General features: G+C 30.4%; 1 protein-coding gene across 6 annotated transcripts in view; it reads right to left on the reverse strand.

Moving 5' to 3' along the window:
* Positions 1-23331, reverse strand: part of LOC142322036 (phosphatidylcholine:ceramide cholinephosphotransferase 2-like) — a 294648-nt gene that overhangs the window by 65113 nt on the left and 206204 nt on the right. For 3 of the 6 annotated variants that reach the window (XM_075360637.1, XM_075360636.1, XM_075360639.1), the window contains one exon: positions 16761-16948. The exons of the other annotated variants lie outside the window; for them this stretch is intronic. In XM_075360637.1, the coding sequence (XP_075216752.1) occupies positions 16761-16819 (59 nt within the window). In that variant the 5' untranslated portion in view covers positions 16820-16948. The remainder of the gene's footprint in view (positions 1-16760; positions 16949-23331) is intronic. 6 annotated transcript variants of the gene reach the window in all.

The following is a 23331-nucleotide window of genomic DNA, read 5'->3' on the forward strand; positions in this document are numbered from 1 at the left end:
CAGTAAACACCTCGAGCTAAACACAAGTTTTAAAATTTTTCAAAAATAAATAAAGTAACAACAAAAAGTATATTTTAGAGAAAACTTATTTTTATATATTTTCGGATGAAAAATTAATATACGCAGCTGAAATATTTTCAAAATTCAACTTGAAAAGTTTTAATTTTTAATAAATATGTATTATTAATCTTTATGCGGTTTTTATAATTCCTTATTTTTTCTTCGAATGCTTTCTTTTAATTGAGTAATTTACACTGCTAAAATTAAGGGAAATAGACAGAGTAAGTTTAGAAAAAAAAACTGAAAAACGATTAAAAAGTTTAAGTAAAAAGTACATTTTTATAAATACTACTAAATGGCGGATTTAAAAAACAAAAAATGTTAACATTTCAGCAATTATAAAAGAAAAGTTTTACAAATATTTATTTAATTTTGATACAGTGCATTTACATTTGTTACAAGTAACAATTTATTAAAAAAAACACACAAAGGAATTCTATTTTTTAATAGAAAATAATAATAATAACAATAATGCAAACACGGTAAACAAAAGAAATAAGTAATAAAATAATTGTTTCATTTCCGTTCACCTTGATAAACATGTAAGAAATTTACTGTTCTATTACGGGAAAATGCATACATATTATGTTAATAACAGCTAATAACCCAATTATAACAAATAAGATATTTCTGCTTATATTATATGGCGACACATTGTATAAAAATATAAGATATATATATAATTATTTTACAATTAAATAGGTAATGTAAGCTTATAATTTGAAAGGAATCTGTCAACATATAACTATAGGCTGAGGTTACTAATCAAATATCGCTTAGGTTTTGCATAGCAACTATTTTCTGCAGAGGATAGGTCGATCTAGGTCTAAGGTTGATAACCATAACTGACTGTAATTGCGCGTAGGTACGTAGTTACTTAAACATACATATATTTATAAGATAAATGTAGCGGTTCACTTGCCACGATTATGAAAAAAGAATTTCTAATCAGAAGAATAACATGATTAACAAAGTAGGAATTTTAATATATACCCACTACACCACGTGGAAGATAACAGTGCCAAAGCTAGTTTTAAATCAAAGCTATATCGTGTTATTCATTCATACAACATAGAATGAACTGTACTGCTCACTTCTTCGTTCAATCAAGTGCCCGAGTCTAGTTAAGTACTCCTTAAACAGGTTAAATAGTTGCTTGTGTTAACTGCGCAGAATTGACGGCAAATTGACCTTGTAATACACTTGCAGCATTCTTCTCGCTACAATAAATAGAAACGAATCGCCGCAACAGTTCCTTTTGAACTATTTAGACCGTACGAAACTGTAAAATGCATGTGGAACGGACGAATATTATTCATCATTTAGGTATGATGATTTTGAGAAAAAATAAGCTTGAGAAAATTAGAAAAGTTCGATAATATGTAGAAGTCAAAATTATCGTACACATTTAACGAATGACATTCGTCGACATTTAAACGAAAAAGATACTTCATAATTTGGAAATATAAAAAAAAACCACCACTACACACAGAAAATTATTGAGAATATGGCAATAAAAACAGACACTAGTAATAATCCAGCAGGATCAAAATTAAAAAAAATAGATTAAAATAATAAGGAGACAAAATAAAAACACAAAAATTGAAATAACACCCTTCTCTAACAGGTAAAATTCATCGATGAGTATTCCCCAACATTATACTTTCTCTCACGAAAAACTTTGTTCTTATCCAGCCTATCCTTACATAATTATTTATTTCTTAATGCTCTAAAACCAGGCCTACCCCAACAAAAATTAATAGCATCCTTTTCTTCAAAGAACACGTGCACGTATCCTTCTACCAATAGATTAAGCTGTTCAAAGACAGTAACGAACCCAGTGTCTTAAATATAATAACCGAACTCACCCCATGAATACATCCCTTTTGTAATCATTAGTCCATTAATTTAAATTAAAATTCTTATAAAGCGAATGAAATTCTGACCAAACACATTATACTATCCACTTTCTAAGCATACCTACCTTTGCTTACTTAATCCTTTCCGTAATACCCTATAATGTTTAGTATAACTTGCAGTTATACAGAGGATGAAAAATAAATTTTTTTGTAAAAGGCAAGCTAGAGGCGAAGCGAAATTTGTTAAATTCTGGATGAGAGAAGAGGGAAATCGATGGATTACGTAAAAGAAGGTATAAACCAGGAAACCATACTTGGCAGCAAGGTTTTCCAATTCGGGCGCCATTTCATGATCACAATATGGTTATACTTAGTGTGATGAGTAGTAAGAGTTTAAAATTTTGTTAAGTTTGAATAATAATCATTTTTTCTTATGTAAAATGTGTACGACGTCGTAAAATTACTTTTCAAATGCGAGTAAAATACACTTTTTTTCAATATTATCATAAAAATAATTACACAACCGCATGATTTTTTTGTTTAGTTAATATTTGCGATTACCTCAATTTTCGCTTAAATAGCAAACTCCAGTCCACATAATTCAAGCTATCCATTTTAGTACAATTTAAAACACAGACCCTAAATGTTATTTAATGCTACTATAAAACAGAGTTTCCTGAAAAAAATGTTTATTTAGCGATCAATATTATTATTAATAAACAGAGTAATTCCAAATTTCAAAAATAAACATTTTAATATGTTTTAGAAGGATGTTTTTCAAATTTATTTTTATAATTTTTAGCATTTGTATTAAACTGTTCTGTTTCAAATCGAATCAATTTCCTATCCAGTTTATGCGTTTTGTTTCTAATTAAACTTGAACTTCTCAAATTTGTGTTTAATTTTAATACACGTTATTTAAATCAATTTTCTCAGAATTAAATTCTCTACAAAGTTAACTAGAAATTTTTATTTGTTTATTGGTAAATTAACAGTTATTTTATCCCAAACCAAAAGCGTGTATTTTCCGACAAAACATTTTCGTGTTTTGACCCCTTTTTCTTAAAATTTAAGTGAGATAGAAGTCTGAAGCTACTTTTATTCAATTACTTACTTCAAAAACCATAAGGCAGCACCAAACTTACCCCTCGATTTGTACCCCAAGGATTTTAGTACGGTTTGATTCCACAGAAGGAACAGAAAGCAGGACTAAATGTTTCACGAGACCAAACTCATCAAGGAACCGTTTTCTGACCTATGTTTATATGAACTTTTTTTCTTATTTTTGGCTGTATAATCATCTCGCGAGAAATTGCCGTGGAATCATAAAATAATAAAAATTCTATTCTTCCACAGTAGATTAAAAACAATTCCATGATTCTGCGTTTGTTGATATTTTCAACGATTTTACTAAATTTTAATGGATTTTTAAAAAGGGTTTGTTCTTTCATATTTGGCTCAAAGATTGCTAAATCGTTTTTTAACCTATCCGATGATTTTATCTTATCCGGTAATATAAATTAGCCTATATCACATGTTACAGTTGTTATCTAAAAGCTACCGTAAGATTATCGTAAAACTTGTTCAGGAACTTCTCTTTTTTTTAAGGTTTTGTCCTCTCATTATTCTAATATTACAATTTTTTTTTATTAAAGAAAAAACATCGTATATTAAAGTGATATTCATTTTTTTCAATACCATATATCATCTTTTTCATCATAGCTAATTTGGATGCGCTGCAGAGTGGCCGGTCAAAACAAAGCAGTTCTTAATAATATTTTCCGACATTTGTAACAAGAACATCAATAATGTAACACGGTCTTCGAGTCGACCGACCGGAATGGCAGTTTAACGGAAATATTTTTCTATAAATTCAGTTATATAAACTGTTTAGATTGTGAATGGAATCTTATACTCATAGTAACGACACGAAATAACAGAAAAAAACATTTTATTTCCGTAAATAAATATAATATTATAATTTTTTACGTCGCGTTTACTAAAATAAATTCCAAACTAATTTTTTAACGATGGAAAATATTAGTTTTTATTAAGTCAATTCATGAAGAACATGTGTTGCATCAACAGACATCTGTTGCATCGCTGAATAGTACGAGTATTTGATTTATATGGAATGTAGATATAAAAGGTTGATTATGAGACTAGGAATTTTATTTAGAAATTACTATAAAATAAAAAAAAAATCATTAAACCAAAACAAATACATTTAAAAATAAGCAAGTATAAATCAACTTGTTAATTATATTATTGCAACTCTAATTTAAAACAGTTACAGAAAAACGTAAAATGTAGCCGATTGATGAAAATTATTCAAAAGAAAGGCGTGTAAGATGATGATAACTTTGTTGATGATCAACGAAATAGCATAAAAGACTTTAAAAAGAGTATAAAAAGTAAGTAATGTAGTTGCGACAAAAAGGTGATAATAAATGGTTGTCAATTTACTGTACGTAGATTGGGCAGAGAATACTATAAAGATATGGTTCATTGAAACCTTACGCCATTTTAAGGTTTTTTTACAAAATTCAATTTTTTCACTCTTTTTGGAAGGGTTGAAAACATAGAAAGGGTTGAATACATAGAAATAAAAATTACATCTTTAAAAAGATAGATAATTTCACGACAGTAGTAATTTCTCCATGATACGATTATGCCTAGAAATACATTACAAAAATTGAAAAAGTTTCAATTCTCGATTAGAAAAAAAAATGACTACCAATAACGGTAAAATAGTGGTGAGCTTGTATTCCCGGTATCAAGTGTCATAAAAAACCAAACAAAAATCACGACAGTCGTAATTCTTTTTACAATGAAATAAAAACATCAAAACTTATAATTTAACACGTAACAACATCGGTTTCGTTAAAAAATATAAGCAATCGATGCATTAAAATTTAATTACACAGGTTCACCTTGAGAACCATAATTTTTTTACTCAATTTTTCTAAACCTATTAAATGGGAAAGAGATCATTTCTCAATGGAAAGCATATTTTTACAGATTCCAACCTTAGGGGGCGTTCATATACTAAGATGGTTTCTAGAGCTGGCTGGCAACGCGCCAAGCCGCTAGTAATCGAGTTGCAACTGACTGTTATCGATCAAGAAGTTCACTGAAAACTTCAAAAAATCGATTACAGAAAAGGATACAAGCAAACTTATTTGTAGTTCAAAGCTGACGGTATTTACGTGCAGTGAAACTAACCTCAGTAACCACGATTGACGAATAAGCGTTTGCTTGTATAAATAATAAACGCGATAAATTTTATTGTTGCTGATCTTAATTATTACACGCGTTTGCGCGGCTAAATCAGCTTTCTCTATGAACAGGTACAAATAAGCTAATGAATAGTCATTTCAAGCTTGTCAGAGCCGGAAACCATTTATACGTGAAAGCATCCTTAATCAAGAAAAATCAATTACTGTGCTTTTCAACTATTTAACTGAATATTCGATTCAATTTAAAAAAAGCGATAATTTTTTAATTTTAATTTTTTTATTACCTCTGATGATGTAGAGCAGTAACCTTCGAAAACGTTCGGGTTTATGATACGGTATGAAGGTAACTTATTACTAACAGTAAATAAATAAAAAATACAGGTGAGCTAATAATTATTATTTATTATACATACACTGAATATTTAAACTACAGGGTTTAATTTTCAAAACATTTGATTAATTTTATATATGTGTATACGGCTAGAAAGTAATATAGTAATCGACTAGAAATGAAAGAAATTTAATATAGATTTAACATAATCTACAGCAGAGTAATCAAAAGAATTTTTAATACTCGAAATGACAAAACGGCGGAGAACAGTACATAAGTTAAGATTCATACTAGAAAATTTCAAGCTCTTCCTCAAATAAAATATGTATGGAATTTACTTTCACAATAAAGTATTCCACGATTTTATCTATTTTAAATAGAAGTCACAAGAGAAAGATGAAAACTTGGAAAACTAATTTAAGGTCACTAAAAAATCAAACTGTAACAGAAAAGCTAAATAATCAGTGAAGGTATCTTTCAAATATAGTATTTATTATAAAATAAAATAGAAACAAATTTTTATATCAAATTTTTACACTGTTCCAAGAATTTTTCACGCAAAGGCGAGTTTTATCAAAAAAATAAAACAAAAAATTTGTAAAATAAATTGCGGCCCGAGTCATCTCTATTTACAACAACGGGTAAATTTGGAAATCATCGTTAGTTGGATAAAATACTAATATAAAACTCAATGTTTTCAATTTAATTTTATTATTTAAAGTAAATAATTACTACTAGGATAAAAGCACGATTAGAACATATTCCGAAAAAAACTAAACTTCTCAAATTTATGTTGTAAAAATACTAAATGAGTAAACTTAAACTTATTTTCAAAAATTTTCAAAATAAATTTAGTCAAACTTTGGCTTGATTAATAATAAAGAACGATATGTAAATAACGAATTATATTATTTTTAATCGTTGCAAATTACAACAAATGCTTACGATTATATTTCGCAAATCAAAATTAAATTTGCAATTCATTTTACAAAAAGTGAGGATCCAGGTATAATTACAAGTGAAGGTTCTCAAAATCGATCTATAGCTTTACAAGATGTAAACGAAATTTATTTATAAATACGTAAAGAGGCAATCGTTTTTAGAATGTTAAGTACAAACAGCGATGAACAACTTAAACACGTAGTATTTGTTTGAATGCGATGACTGAAATTTTAGCAATGAAACGGGACTTGTTATCGATCACAATTCTCTGACGTAAGTACCCCATCCTCCGGTCTACATTTTACCGGGACAATGAATGAATGAATGAATGAAAATGTCCGCAACAGCTGATCAAATACAAGATTCTAGTTTATTTACTTAAAAATAGAAGTAAAATAATGTTATTTACAATATTATAAAAACTAATTTCAACAGATTATCAAATGATAGCGTAAAATATATTTTTTTTACTTTTTTAAATTTTACGTTAAGACATCTCAGTTTTCAGCTTGGAAATAATAATATAAATTCTTAATCAATAAACGACTATTAAAGGTAAAATAATTTTATAAAAATTAAAAAACACAAAAAATGTTGAGATTTATTAAAATTTACAAATATATAATCTTATGTTATTAAGACCCGATACATTTTTGTTTTTTTTCTGATTTAGTGTGATGCGAATTATTGTAACTGTTTTAACACAAATTATTATCTTCAAATAAAAACAAAATATGTAAATTCAGAAGCAGATAGCTCTTAACAATAAAACTCCTGTTGAAAATATGGTACAGCAAATCAATAATAAAAAATGAACATAAGTTAAATAATTTTCAAAATAACCTACTAAAAAAAAAACCAAAGAAAAAAGAAATTGGAAGGCTTCAAAAACCCGCTTTCCCTATAAGGCCGTTGTATGAAAAACAACGACGAAAAAACTGTGAGGCCTTGATAAAAGTAAGAAAAGGAATGTAGAAAAACGGCATAACAACACTGCTATAAAGCATGAGCTAAGATTCTCATTGGAATATGTATAATTTGTTACTTTAATTTTTTTAATTTTTTTTTTTTTAATTTTTATTCTAAGATGATTTCAAGCTATCTACTAAAATACGATAAGAAATATCTTCAAATCATCTATGTAAATAATAAGATTTTTTATTTAAAAAAATCTAATACGTCAGTCGTTTGGAAAATTTACAACACGAACTTCAGTAGGAATCTACAACAGGAAGTTCGTAGAAGGAACTTTCTCTACAAAATAAGAATGAATAATCGAAATCTGCCCATTAGATGTACAATAAGGCTCGAATATATTAAAAAAAGTTTCGACTTGAGTACCTAATATTTTTCTGAAGCCAATTGCATAACGAAGTTAAAAAAAACCTAAAATAATTTAATTATAAAAATAGCCGTATATTTAGTGTAAAAAGTGCATCGATAACCGTTATTAAATAAATAAAATAGCAATTATCAACAAAATATCTGTTAATTAATATAACTCTCAGTAGTGCTGTTTGATTAATGTAACGGATGGCAAAGATATGGAGAGATACATATCCTCATATTAATCGCAGAACGAGGACATCAGTCCCTTCTTGCCGACTCTTTCTTATTATCGGGCGAATATTTGTTTAATGTCAGTTATATATTTGCTTTATTTATGGACGGAATTGTAGATTATGTTCCGGTTCTAAAAGATCAATTTGATATCGTTACCTGGGCTAACCTTCGGAAACTAGCAATGTATTTACGTCTTTCTCCAGGCACGATTCCCTTTCAGTCCGTTCGCTGAAGGCCTGTCGGTGCTAGTGCCTTTGGGTCTAGCAGAAATGCGCCTGATGGGATCCTAGTTATTGAAGAATGCAATCCATTCCCTTCGCCAGAGGTAGTCGCATGTGTTAACGGTAGGCCAAAATTGTGAAGTGGAGAGAAGAAGATGGTTGCTTGGTGAATTTTGCGGGTTTATATAACTTTTATTATAAAAAAGAATAGGAAGAACGAAAAATATATAAATGAATGTATGCATACGATTATTACGGCGTAAAACTTGAAGAAAATAAAGATCCTTTTATTAATTAATTATTCAAATTTATTCATTTATCAAATATCTTTAAAAAATGAACGACATTTTAATTCAAACGATTTGAAATTATATTTTTTAATTAATCATAAACATACAAAAATCTATTGCAAAAAATTTTGAATTAAATTTTTTTTTAAACTATGAGTTAAACTATTATTGCTTGAAAAATCACATGTAAGATACCCTAATTTCCAAACCTAATCAGTATTCTAGATTTTAACAGATCTCATCGTTCTATTTTTTCGGATAATCTCACCTTCCTTGAGAATGAATACAGCAAATTACATTTTGTAAATTTATTTTTTATTGTTTGCATTATAGAAAAAAACACTTCTCTCACAAAATTCGACATTTTTTTTGTAATATTTTAAGGAAAGAAACCATCAAATCCAAAAATTCCTCTTAAGAAAACACACTAAAGAAAACGTTTTATAACATCCTGATGTACTTGCTATTTCAATCAGTCCTTTTCGAACGGTCCGATAAAAGATAATTACGGTAAAAATTGTTCATTTTATAAAAATAAGCAATTAATACAATTATAAGTATAATTATTAGTACGAAATTAGTTTCAGAACGGAAATACAGACAGAAATCGTCATTATTTTAATTTTTTTTTTTAGTCTGTGAATAGCACATGACAAAAAATACTTTTTAAAAACAGAGATACTCAACATAACTGTTAAAAGTACTCTGTATACTATTGCGGCGTAAACTAATACACATCAATTTATGATCTACTTTTGCACAAACCATAAGTATTATTTGTGAAATCCCTACAAAAAAAAAACAACCCAGTCTGTTCTACGTCGTCTCTATCTATCTACCCTATTGCTTCTACACCTTGCCGATTTGACCAGGAGGATTTCAACGAAGCATATATTTTTCAAAGCAGCGGTAGTATGACAGATGTTATGTCATACTCTAAAAATTATTTCATAGACCATCTTCTATCTCTGGTTAAAAAAGAAACTCAAACTATCCAAGATTTCGCTTCTAATAAATTTATACGTATAAAATAACATTTTACCCTAGTTATGATTGCCTCTTAATTTCTGAACGGTTAATTCAATCTCGACGTAATTTGAATGATATTTTTCTAATGATCACGGTTTAAAATCTGGGTAATAATCATCATAAAAAATACTGGGGTCATAACTCTCACAGTGAAAAAATTTTTCTCTTATTTTCTCTTTTTTTCCAAAAAAAAAATCATTTAACCGCGTTCAGTCGAATAACATTATAAGAGTAAAATTACCTGGCTAAAAGAGAGAGTGCTTCATCTCGACAGGGAAATCATAAATATACTGGAATCCTTCTTTTGTACCAATCCGAGTAAGGTCCAGATAATAAATTTTCACGGTTTAATTCAAATCACGTCAAAATAATCAAATTTATCACGATATATCTAAATTTAAATCTAAAACGGTCTAGCATGCCGAAAACAAGGAAACCAGCAAATCAAAACTTTCGCTATTATAGTCAGTTTGGTTTATTAAAAATATATTTATTATCTAGCTTTTATCATTTTTACTCAAAATAAAAATGAAAATTGTGAAAAATATATGAAAAAATGATATACGAAGCTAAAAATCACTTTAAAACTGGCATATGTCAGTTAGATTTAACCAGTTACATGGACATGAAAGTTTCATTAAAAAAAACTAATTAAAAAATTCTTGCGCAGTTAACGACAGATACCACAGATAAAGAAACGACCATGTATCAACTTGTAGCATCATAACTAAGCTGCTAACTTGCCCCGTTCAAATTTTTTCGACCTTAAACTGAGCGTTAACTCAAGAACGACTCGACCAATCTTCATCAAATTTTCACATGTACACTTCAGATTCTAGTAATTTTAGAGATTTTCAAGCCAAAAATGTTTATCCATAGGCCAATAAATAAACAAGGAAACCTCAATTTAAGTAAATGGTATTTTCGTAAAAAAAATTCATTTTCAATCCCCACTTCCTTAATTCGAACAAAATTAATACCGTACTTTTCTTCGAAAAGTCGGAAAAAAATATCACAGATGCTGTTAAGACTTACACCTTAACCCCGAAGGAAAACTTCGTAGATATCTTAAATAGATAACTTCATAAACTACACTTCAAGACAAATCGCTACATATTTAAACTGGTGCTTTACGTATTAATTCATTTTTCTTAAAATAATCTTTCTGAAAGTAAAAGTAGTAGTTAAATCTGTAAATAATTTAAGATATGTTTACGGCGTTATCATTTCAATAATGTTCGTAATTGACATCAAACCGCCAAGGATTTACCTTATATAATAAACGTAATCTAAACTGGAGTAAATGAAAATAGATTAACGACACAAATGTTAATTCCTTCAAAAGAATTAAATGATAAAATACGAATAATATTAACACAATTATTCTTTTGCGAATGAAAATATTAAACACGCAAACTATTAACCTAAATGAAATTATTACGCAGACTAACATACCTCACGTTATCATTAAAATATACAAACACAACATTTATTCACCGTACAATCATCACGTGATTCTACTTTGCTGTTTCATCGTATAATATACGGTCTCTTTACCACAAATGAATCGTTAATAATAATAATTCAAAGCGATAGTTAACAACTTGATTTGGCAATTTAATTTTTAAAAATTAATATTATATTTACGAATTTGGCTAATTTTGTTAACTTAAAATCAAGTTCGTAATCTGAAATAAACATTGTCGGAGATCTATACTTCCAGAATACTAGAAAATAACAAATATAAAATAACAACAAAACACATATTTAAGTCTATCTCTTTCAGACAATTTAAAATACTGTTAGTCAAATAAATAATAAATACTTGAAATTTTAGAAGAAAATTTCATAAAAAATAAAAAAATAGGGACACTTTTAATTCGATATGGATACTAACATCGGTTCGTGTACAAATCGAAATCTGGGGAACCGATGTCAATTAAACTAATTGTAATTTTTATTAAAATTAGTCACACGTTTACGTTTGAATACAATCCGCAATCAGAATATAAGGAAAATGTTCAAGTGACATATAATTTGGTTATTTGTCGCTCCGTTTTAGTTTTGCAACAAATTGTAAACAAAACATAAAATACTATTTAGAAAATATTTACACTTCCATCAAAAATAAATTTAAAAAAGTAATAATATACGTAAAGAGACTTAATTTCAGGATAATTCAGAATAGTAAAGTACTTCTTCAAATAATGTAAGCGACCGGCTGCTATTTCAATTCTTATGTACGTAGACAACACAACTTTATTTTTGTGCGCATGAAAACTATCAAAAGTTTTTTCTTTGTAAATAATCGGGAAACAGATAGAAATACTATTTTCTACAGTCTTCAAAAATAATATTAATAATAGCGATTAAAATACTAAAAGAATATAAACAATATAATCGAATAAAACTTTAAAATTGACCGTTTCAAAATAATCGAAAATCATACAAGCTATATTGATATTTGTTCAAATATTTAATTCGAACTACGTTCAGCGCAAGAAATATCCGAAATCCTTGTAGTGAGAGCGTGTCGCTTCAATAGAGACAGGCTGCAAAATGTAATATTAAAAAAGGGACTAACCGGCTGTTAGGAGTAAGGAACATGTTTATATGAATATCACCTCACTATCTAGAATAAAATTATTTCGTGGCAAACAGATTACAACTGTGTTGACTTGGATTCAGACCCGTGGGGACGGGCATACAAAATAGTAATGAAGAGACTAGGATGCCGCTTGCCTGTCCTAGTTACAGAAACGGCCAGACTGCATCTTCCCTGTTCAAGACGAGGGACATACGGACATAATAGACTGTGAAGCTAAACGCTTTACACAAAACGAGGTCGCTGTTGCCGTTTCTGGTCTGAAGGATAAAAAAAGTCCGGGTCCGGATGGAATCCCGGCTGTCCTCCTCAAAGGATTAATGAAGATAATCCCCTGGGAAATCACTGACGTGGCCAATTATGGAGTACAAAACAAGACTTTCCCCGCATGCTGGAAGGAGCCACGGACTGTTTTCCTGCCAAAAAGTCCGGCAATCAAGAAATCATTAGCTATCAGCCGTTGAGGCTCATCAATAATATGGGAAAGGTTGCCGAACGCTTGGTAGCGAACAGACTTATCCAAGAATTACAGTCCAAAGACGGGCTTCATGATAACCAATTTGGATTCAGGAAACATAGATCCACGCTGCAAGCTCTGGAAAAAATTACCAATTGGGTATTGTCTGTCAGATCTGGTACGTGGCGTACCAGAAGAATTCCGTTGCTTATTCTGTAGGACATCAAAAATGGCTTTGGATCGGTCCGGTGGGATACGATTATGGCAGCTCTCACGGACAAACAGATTAGTTCCTATATCAAAAGACAAGTACGAGAATATCTGACTGATAGGTGGACTTCGGTCGAGGCGCTCGAAGGTAAATTTAGATATCAGCTTCATGGAGGAGTGCCGCAGGGGTCTGTGTTAGGCCCCTTGCTTTGGCTAATAGTAATTGATGGAATACTCAGACTGAGATTACCTGAAGGCTCGGAAATATTTGCTTATGCCGATGATTTGGCTATATGAATTGAAGCCAAAACTGAACGTGACCTTGAAGTTACCGGTAATAAAGTGCTAACATTTGTTAATAAATGGCTCTCGGACCGAGAACTATCTTTGTCTTTAGATAAATGTCACTATATTTTTCTGGCTGGAAGAAGGCGACTCAGAGACCTAAATCTCTGCGTGGGCGATCGCAGACTAGACCGTGTGGCAGTAACAAAATATCATGGTGTCATTATAGACCCAGCTCTAAAGTTTAGTCCTCATCTCGCACAGAAATGTAAAGAGGTCGAGAATACCGCAAAGGCCTTAACAAGATTGTTGGCTGGACATGAAGCTCCACGAGCATCTAGGCGGCAGGTCATTGCCTCAACTCTAACCTCTGTATTTATAGTTGCAGCATACAATAATAAAAGCACTGGAAAAAAGCACTTTGTGTTGCAAGAAATGTCGTAAGAATTAGAACTCTGCATAGGCAAGCTCTTGTAAACATCACGTCTGCATACCGCACCATCTCTTACGATGCGGCTTGTGTATTATCATCGGTTCCCCCTATCGATCTCTTAGTTAAAGAGCGATCACTTAGGTATCGTGGCATGCCAAAACAAGAAGCTCAAGCCAACATTAGGCGCATATGGCAGGACAGATGGAATCTTTCCACTAAAGCTACCTGGACCAGGAGATTGATACCCGAGTTGGGCATATGACTTGATAGAGGACATGGAGAGGTTGATTATTATCTTACTCAAATACTTTCTGGGCATGGTAGTTTCGAATATTATTTACATCGATTCGGTAGAAGACCAGCACCTATTTGCATGTTCTACCAGGATTCGGATACTGCCGAACATACTCTGTTCCACTGTAATAGATGGACTATACATAGACGACGTGCAGGGCTGTAAGAATTAAATCCGGAGAATCTGTTTCTTTTTCTCCTGCGATCCGCTGACAATTGGAACAAAATGGAGGAGTTTGCCAAGATAGTGCTAAAGGCTAAAGATGATGTAGCCCTTTTAAGAGGCCATTGAGGCCCCGTGGTAACTTAGTAGTTTAAATTTTCGTTAAGGCAAGCAGCTATGAGGAGAAGATCATTCCTTCGTTTGGGGATCATAACTGGGTAATGAAAAGACCGAGACCCGGTTCCCTCGGCGGGGGCTAGGGACGGCTTTGTCGGGCCTGGTTCTCTCTAGAGGGGGCTTGAGGCAGGCACATTAAAACAAAAGATCCAACCGGGGGGGGGCTGACCTGCCGTGCCGGACGTACAGCCGGCGGGTGAGGAGGCCTCCTTTGAGTTTAAAGGACACCTTCCCGGGCTGCGCATACTTGATTGGATACCCGGCCCGGGGAAGTAAGGATAAAAAAAAAATTACAACACAGTGAGTGCTTTGTATATAGTGTCTAAATACAATAGTATAAGTACTATTCGGTACTTATTCTTATCATCAAAAACACCACGTTTTAATTAATTATGTACACATAATTTAAATTACTCCGCTTTTGAATGTAGAAAATATTACTGAATTTATTTTAAAAATATTCTATTGCACAACCTGTGCCATTATTATTATAAATTACATTGCTAATGTTTAATGACTTCATTTAAGTCACAGTTTAAAAAAAAAAATCGAAAAAGGTTGCAGCAATTTAAAAAAATCGTATCTCAGAAACTACTACAGGTAATCAATCAAACGAGTATTTTTTTTAAACATTCATCAACTAAAAAAAAAAAAAATTGTTATATACCTTAGAATGTTTCAATACCAGCTCCGTTGGTCGCTTTGCAAACTTCTGCCCAGGCCCGCTGGATCATCGCAGGCGTAACTATAGCAATAGCAGCGGTGATTCGTTGTCTTAAATGTTGTACTTCTCTGATTTCTTCACTGTAGACAAAGTTTTTAACGTAGCCCCATTTAAAAACGTTTAGGGGTGTAAAATCTGGGCTTCTCGGAGGCCAAATCATAGAACCGGCCCTATCGATTCAACGAATAGAAAATCTTTTATTGAGAGTGCGTCAAACGTCTAGGCTAAAGTGTGGGGGCGCACCGTCTTGTTGAGGCATTACAGCAACGTTAGTTTCTTTTTTAATTTGGTCATCTTGCGGGAAAACAAATAGTCGTAGCATATCTAAATAAACATTTCCTGTGATAGTAGACTCGTGAAAAAAGAATGGATCTCACGATCGGATGGATGAAACCGCATCACAAGTTTATTTTTTTTTTTGGGGGGGGGATGTCTGACATACTCAGTAATTTCACTGGGTTGCTGAGATCCCCATATCCTACAATTATGACAAAACATTTAAGACAACGGATCTCCAATGCTATTGTTACAGTTACGCCTGCGATGATCCAGCGGACCCGGGCAGAAGTCGATCATCGGTTTGGTGTTTGCAGAGCGGAGCAACCAACGGAGCTCATAATGAAATATTTAAGGTATATAAAAAAACTTTTCGAGCTGGTGAATGTTAAAAAAAAACATTTGTTTGATTATCTCTAGTAGTTTGTGAGCAATTTAAAAAAATCGTTGTAACCTTTTTCGATAACTCTATATTTTAAATAGCAAATAAAGATTTTATTTACTGCAAACATTTTGGAAATGTCTACTTAATAATAAAATCAAAAGATAATCCGATAGATTATTGGCAGTAAAAGCTCGACTCTACAACTTTTTTAAGACCAACTAATAATGCAAACAAATCCACAAATGTTCCCTTACTTCGTTTTGTTTAGTAACATCAAAATATTACAATATGACACAATATAAATATTTTGATTTACGGTTTAAGGGATTTTTATTTAATAATCATTAACACCAGATTATGACGCATAATTTTCGAAACAACCTATATTGTACCAGATTTTTTTTTCTCAAGACGCTGAACACAGTAGTTTTAAACATTATAACTTGCCAGTGATGATCATCTATCTAACAAATTTGGTAACATTTACTGCAAATAAAAAAATCACAGCCATACAATTAAACGATTCAGTATTAAGACTTAAACATATATATGTATTTTATATAACTAACGTTATTTATTTATGTAATTATTAAAGCTTATTACACCCTTTTCTTAAAAATGTAAAAACATTTTTTCGATGGGTTTTAAGTTATAGTTTCTACTTATTAGTAAAAAATAAAGTGTTCCTTGTTGAATTTACTTAGGTGAAACTAAATAATTACAATTACAATATCATGCTTTTAAAGAGACAAAAAAATAAAAGCGATTGCAATATGTTGAAAAAAGTAAAGCTCTATATATATATATATATATATATATATATGTTAATACATTACGTATATGAAATAATATCAATTAACAGATAAAAAAAAAGCTTGAGGTAAAAAGTGTTTTATTTTTTATTTCACTTTTAATAATAGCAGAATGAGAAATCTGCTTTTCACAGAAATAATATCTTTATTCTTTTTAATTAAATTATTTTTAAAAATTATGAATAAATGTGCGTTTTAGCATTAAGTGTATATGTGTATAAAAGTAGAATAAGGACATTATATAATAGTAATATAAGAATAATTTCGGTTCATTGTCTGTTCAAGAACCGACTATAAAAAATTATATATAATCTAAATAATTATGCAAAAGCAACATAATAAGATAAACTATTATAAGGCACAATACGGTATCGTCATCATCAGCTGGAGATTAAATGATCTCACCTTATTAATGCTCTTCTCCATTTTTCTCCAGTTTCCACGACTATAAGTTGTAACTTCATATCACCAAATAACAATTCCACCGTCTCCAATTTTATTTCAACAAAGAAAACACAGGATAACACACGCACAATATTACGTTTAATTTAATCACCGCAATCAGTTTCTCCCTTTAGGCTACGCCCGATGATCTGAAAACGCATAACAATAAAAGATACAGAACTGTTATTTTCTTTTATTTTTAAAAAAAGAATACTCCGCATAAAGGATCAAATGAGTAAAACTGATAATTAAAATAAATATGCCCGCTCGATTTCATTCAATCGTCTATTAAGTTTCTTCGACAATATTTGATTGTTTATTTAGTATTTAAATCGCAAATTAAGACTTTGATATATTAAACATTAAATAAAACGATTAACTATTACATTATTAAATTTGCAGTCAAACGAAAATGTTAAATAGACATTTTATATTTTATTAAGCATTTTTTTAATATCGATTTAATTTTCATTTTTTGTTTAAACTGAAATCTTATAAATATAAATCTATATAAAAAAAAGTACAAAAGATTAAATTAAACTTTTACAGTATTACAATTTTCGTTAAAAACCTAAGAAAAATGTAGCGTTCAAAATCCGAATACAAATAAGGCCACACGTTCAACAACTATCCCCCGTTTAAATCAGTATCGATCATTACACTATTACGAACTCTCAGCTCGCTATTCAACAACATATTATCACATTAATTGGTAATAAGAAAACATATAAGTTACGTGAGTACGGTTAAAAAAAAAAACGTTTCATCGGTCCCATTAACAATTCGTTAAAAGGGGACAACTGCTATATTAGGCACATCACAATACACAATATTAACAGCTCCTTATGTGATACTCCTAATTACGGATAAATAAACATAACCAGAGTACAAATCTTTGACCTTTAACTACTATATCAGGGTTTATTTTTCGTTAATAATAATTACTCATTAAATATTTACATATTAAATCGGTTCTGAAACGTAAGTAGTAATAGTTCTACTTCAAAAAGAAAGCAGCTGCTAAAATTCAAAATTTGGTTAATATATTTTTGAATTTTTCGATCAATGAATCTTAAGTTTAAATTCGTTCATACCTGAAGATTCATTAATTTCACTATCAATTAATGCTGTACACTGTTGGAGTCCATTAAACTAGAAAATTACTCAAAATAAAGTACCACTTAAAAAAAGTACAACCTTCAAGAAAAAAACATTATTTTTTCCAATTCAATTACAAAACATAATCGTATAATTAGAAACAAAGAATTTCACAATTTTCAATAATTACTCAAAATAAATAAAAAATCTTAATGTTTCGATTTAATTTATTTATATATATTATTTCATAACTAGGATACATCATTAGCATCCGGTTTTCCGTTGTTAGGGAAGCTATAGCCTTTTTTTTGTTGACGTAACAAAAAAGTGTGTGATTTACTGAAGTTGTTATTCAGTTTTTTTTATTGAAAAGGAAATAAGACATACGGAAAATATTAAAGAGCGGAGTATACTCTGCTCTTTAATATTTTTTTCTATGCACACATTTAAAATGAAAAAATTAAAAACACAGTGGAAAGAAACATTTAACAGTACGGATTTACTATTAGGAAATAAATTCAATTTGGCTAAAAAAAAAAATATAAGTTTTTAAATGTAACGGGTAAAATAATATAGCGGTAAAAAATTGTATTGTCAAGAGTAATAAGATTATAAAACGTGCCTATTGTAAGGAATATATAAAATACAAATTAGGTCGAGGAAGAAGAGCTTTCAGAAAAACAAAATAGAAATTTGCAAAACATCAACAAAATAGTCACAGTAAAAGGAAATTATTAAAGATATTTGTACGAAGAGTAGAACTCAAAACGGTCATAAATAGTCAACAGGAAATCCAGAATAAAAAATAATAATTCTGAAATGATATGTTATAAGAAAAAATTGAAAATTAGTTACTCCATACGATGAAGAAATAAAGATCAGAATGCATACAACAGATTACTGAAGATGTATTACGCTACAAATAAGGTGAAATTAAATAATAAGCACGGAATAGAGAGCAATGGAAAACAGCATTAAACCAGAAGAAAAAACTGAACTTAAGTTTTTCTTTTATCACTTAAGATGACCATTCAATTGTATATGTATCATACAATTGTATATGTATGCACCCCACTACTTTTTTTCCAATTAAATCACAAAAACATACAAATCAATGATATATCAGAAGATTTTATCGACACTAATAACAACAATCAATATTAACAACTGATTTGAGTGTTACCTTCTGCCCTTCCTAGCAATGTCACTCTAACATCCCTTAGTTGACGCGTTTCGGAGTACCTCCATTCTCACAATTAACACTGAGTCTTCCAGTTTGGAATGGTCGAGTAGCGATTTTAAGCTCCTCCCACCCTATCCCTAATGACCTCTTCTGGCTTTGACCCTCCCGCTTTAACGATTATACAGTTCCTTGAAACTAATCCTTCTGATTCTTTATTTTAACAATTAAAATATTTAAATATTACATCGGATTGAGTGTTTATTTGTTCATTAATTATCTCCTGTACTTTTATCTTTAGCTGAGGACAGGAAAATAAATAAACACTCAATCTCAGATGTAATATTTCAAGATTTTAAATCGCTATAATAAAGTTCAGAAGCATTAGTTTTAAGGAATAGTATTACCGTTAAAGCGGGAGGGACAAACCAGAAGGGCCATGACAATATGAATAGGGAGTGGGAGGAGCTTGAAATCGCTACCTATTCGACGATTCCAACACAGGAAGACTCAATGTCAAAAGTATTTTTGAGAATGCAGGTAATCCGAATTAGGTCAACTAAGAGTAACAATTCTAGGAAGGAAAAATAACAACTCGCACCAATTATGATAATCATAGCAGAAATATTAAATATTGTTAAATGTTAGGTAACTATATAAATTCTAGCAAATACAAAGAAAATAGACGATCCAATTTGATTTTTTTAAACTGATCATTACATTCAAATGGCACTTATATTTTTAAATTTATCATTTTCTGACAAATTATTCCATTTCAACTGCAAAAGGACTGAAAATCAAAAGTAGTTCTCAATCAAATTTAATGAAGAATAATAAAATACAACATACATAATAACTTTCCATAACCGAAACAAGTAAAAGGTTTAAAAAAATTATCCTCGATTAGTCTAAAATCCGAAATTCCTTAATCGGTAAAGAATGGTTCTTATTTTTGTGCAATAACATGGTCACATATTAAAAAAAAGCATCACAAAAACAATACCGAATAAAAAACTGATATAACTCCTTGTTATATTTTATTACTGATTACACAACTAACAATAGAAATAATATAATTTATTAACCAACCTTACCTTAAATCAGAAAAACTCACAATAGTTTAAATTTTCAAACGATTAACAAATGACCTATACTTGATTATTTTTATCATTGTTCTAAACATCGTAAATAACAAGTTTTAAGGAATATTTTAAAGATACTAACTTATCCGATCGAAGTAGGCTACTAAATTTCTTAAGAAAAGAAAACAAAGCGATTTTCCACGAAATATCATAATATTAAATAAGTAAATAGAAAATGTATAACTCGATTCAAATTAAATATAAATTATAACATTTTAATAAGTTGACTCAGAATCAGGAATCAGTTTGCCCTCCCTATAAGTATGTAGGGAGATAAAGAGAGAGAGAGAGGGAGTGAGAAAACTCAAAAGTCATATGAATCAATACATAGATGTTCAATTTTTATTACTTCATGCGAATACATTAATTTAAAACACAATTTTCGAAAATAATAGACACAAAAGACCTCCGAGTAACATTGAATATAAAATTATTACACAACACCAACCAACCGTTTAAAGAAACAATAGTACAGTATTACGAACTATAATTTTTTTCTGTAAGTCAAGAAAATATGAAACCAAATACAACCATACGTCCGAGTAAGAAAACAAATACAATCATACGTCACATTCTTGAGTGCAACATAAATACAGAGTATGTAATAAAAAAATTTGCAAGTTTAACAAATTATTAACATTGCTAACCGGGTGTAATGCGACCTTCATTTTAATTATTCAAGAGAAAATTAACGTTGTGCAAGTAACAAAGACTTTCTGTTTAAAATACAGTACGTTATTAAGTAAACAATTAAAGCGATAAAATACGCCTTAGATTGACTATGATAATGTAGTAATATTTCGCGGAGTGCATGCATGTAAACCCTTAAAAATTACTTTTAAAGGACATATACAGGCATAAAAAAATACACATATGCACCGGTACGAATATCTGGTTTGTACTCGTATAACCTGTGAATAAACCATGCGCCCTTATTTTCTATTTTAAACATAATTATATAAAACCCGCAATTTATAAATTGAAAACATAATTCGAAAAAAACAAAGACTATACCTTAACCTTCCAAAGAATGCAAGTTAAACCATAGCAAAATTTTATTTTTCAAAAACAAATTCCCATTCATCAGCGCATTCGCTAGCATTTTAAGAATATGATTAACCCTCCACCGACAATTACATCACGCGAAAATGGTTTAATGTACTGCAGATACTAGGAGCTATGGGTGGGGATTAACATACCTTACCTAAAATAGTCGACTAATAAAAGTTTGTACTTTGCAATTACGGACAGATGTGTAAGAACAATTAACACTCTATTTTATTCATAGCTAGCAGACCCGGCAATGCTTCGCTATTGCTAGATTTGAGTATATAGATTAAATGGATACAATTGAAAGTTTGATAAAACATTAAAAAACTGAACATTACGGAACTCCACAAAATTTAACCTTTCACTATATAAGAGTCAGAATGTAAATAAATCCAATTGGCAAAACAACAGCACTACCTATCGGATTAAATTTAAACCACTCTCTGAACAGAGTAATCGGTGGAAAATAACTCTTTAACGAAAAAAGATATGGCAACAAAATCATCACGAATAATATTAAACATTAAGAAAAACTTACAAAACATTACGGAACTTCACAAAATTTAACCTTTCACTTTATAAAAGTCAAAATGTAAAAAAATCCAATTGTCAAAACACCTATCGGATTTAATTCAAACTACTCTATAAACACAGTAGTCGGTTCGAAATACCCCTAATTTTCTTTCTACTGATCAAACCGAGGATTTCAATAGCTTTAAACCTTTTCCGGACAACTCGGACCATTTTGCAAACACCCCGCGTAAATCAGTTCAGTATGTTTTTAGTTTATATCGGACACATATACGAAAATTGCCTTTTATATATATATATATAGAAGAAGAAAGTCTGTTTCTATATTTGTTTGTTTGTTTCATAAATATCTCGACACCGGCACCAGCTAGTAGGTATAGTTTTTGCAAAAAAATTTTCTTTTCACGTAACTAATATATATTCTGAATATGAGCGAAATCGGTCCATAAATAGAATTTTTCTAAATATCTCAACCCCAGAGCCATCTAGCGGGTCCATTTTTGGCACAGGTATTTCTTTCCATGTAAGTAACACAAATTCAGAATATGAGCCAAATCGGACCATAAATACAGTTTTTCGAAATATCTTGATCCCAGGCGTCACATAGCGGGTAGCGGGTCCAAACTAATTCAGAAACCTTCGCGGGCGTTCCCACAACTCACCAAAGTTTCATCGCAATCGAATGAGCGGTATAAGAACGCATACGGGACAAATAAACAAACATTCATTTTTATATATATAGATTATAATTTTTGCTGCTGTATTTTGAGGAGGCGGGAGCGATAAACTTGAGCTTTGGAAATAAATAAAACCTGAAAGAAAAAGGAGACTATAAATGCTTATATAAAACATGTAAACAATTACATTTTTATGTTTAAAAATATAGATTTAAATAAGAACGTTTGTTTCAGTGCGTTGCAAGTTGTGACATTTCTCGACTTTGTACTTAGAATTATATTGATTTTAGTCAGATTACTGGGAAGAATCACAGTAATCGCTTAAGAAAATAAAAAAAACTGCAATAAAAATACATGAGGCCCACAACAGGTTCAGCCTAGTACGAGATTAAAGTCGAATTACTATTACGGTTATACCATTTCCTAAACTGTCATATTAACCGGAATGAAAGGAACCATTAAAAATGAAATAAACTAATTCGAATAGAAACTATTATGAATATTTTATTTCTTACCCCTAGAGAATTTGAAAACGTTCTTACCAGAAGTTGGAACGTAAAAAACATTTTTTAAAACATATATCCACACATATTTAAAATCTTTTCAAGACCTCTCAAAATTATCCATACCTCTATGTTAGAGATAAAATAATTACACGGGTGAAAAATGGATTTTTATCTAAAACTGATCCGTTTCTTTGGTTTCAATATTTTGAGCCGTGCTGACATCTTGAAGGAAATTCTTGGAACCACAACAGGCTTTCCTGCATCGTCAGTAGCCTACGGACCACTAATCAGTATCAACACTATTCAGCTGGCAATTATACAAAAAATGTAATGCGCAACTATAGAAGT

Source organism: Lycorma delicatula, chromosome 3, assembly GCF_047948215.1.
Source record: "Lycorma delicatula isolate Av1 chromosome 3, ASM4794821v1, whole genome shotgun sequence".
NCBI classification, from domain to species: Eukaryota; Metazoa; Arthropoda; class Insecta; order Hemiptera; family Fulgoridae; genus Lycorma; species Lycorma delicatula.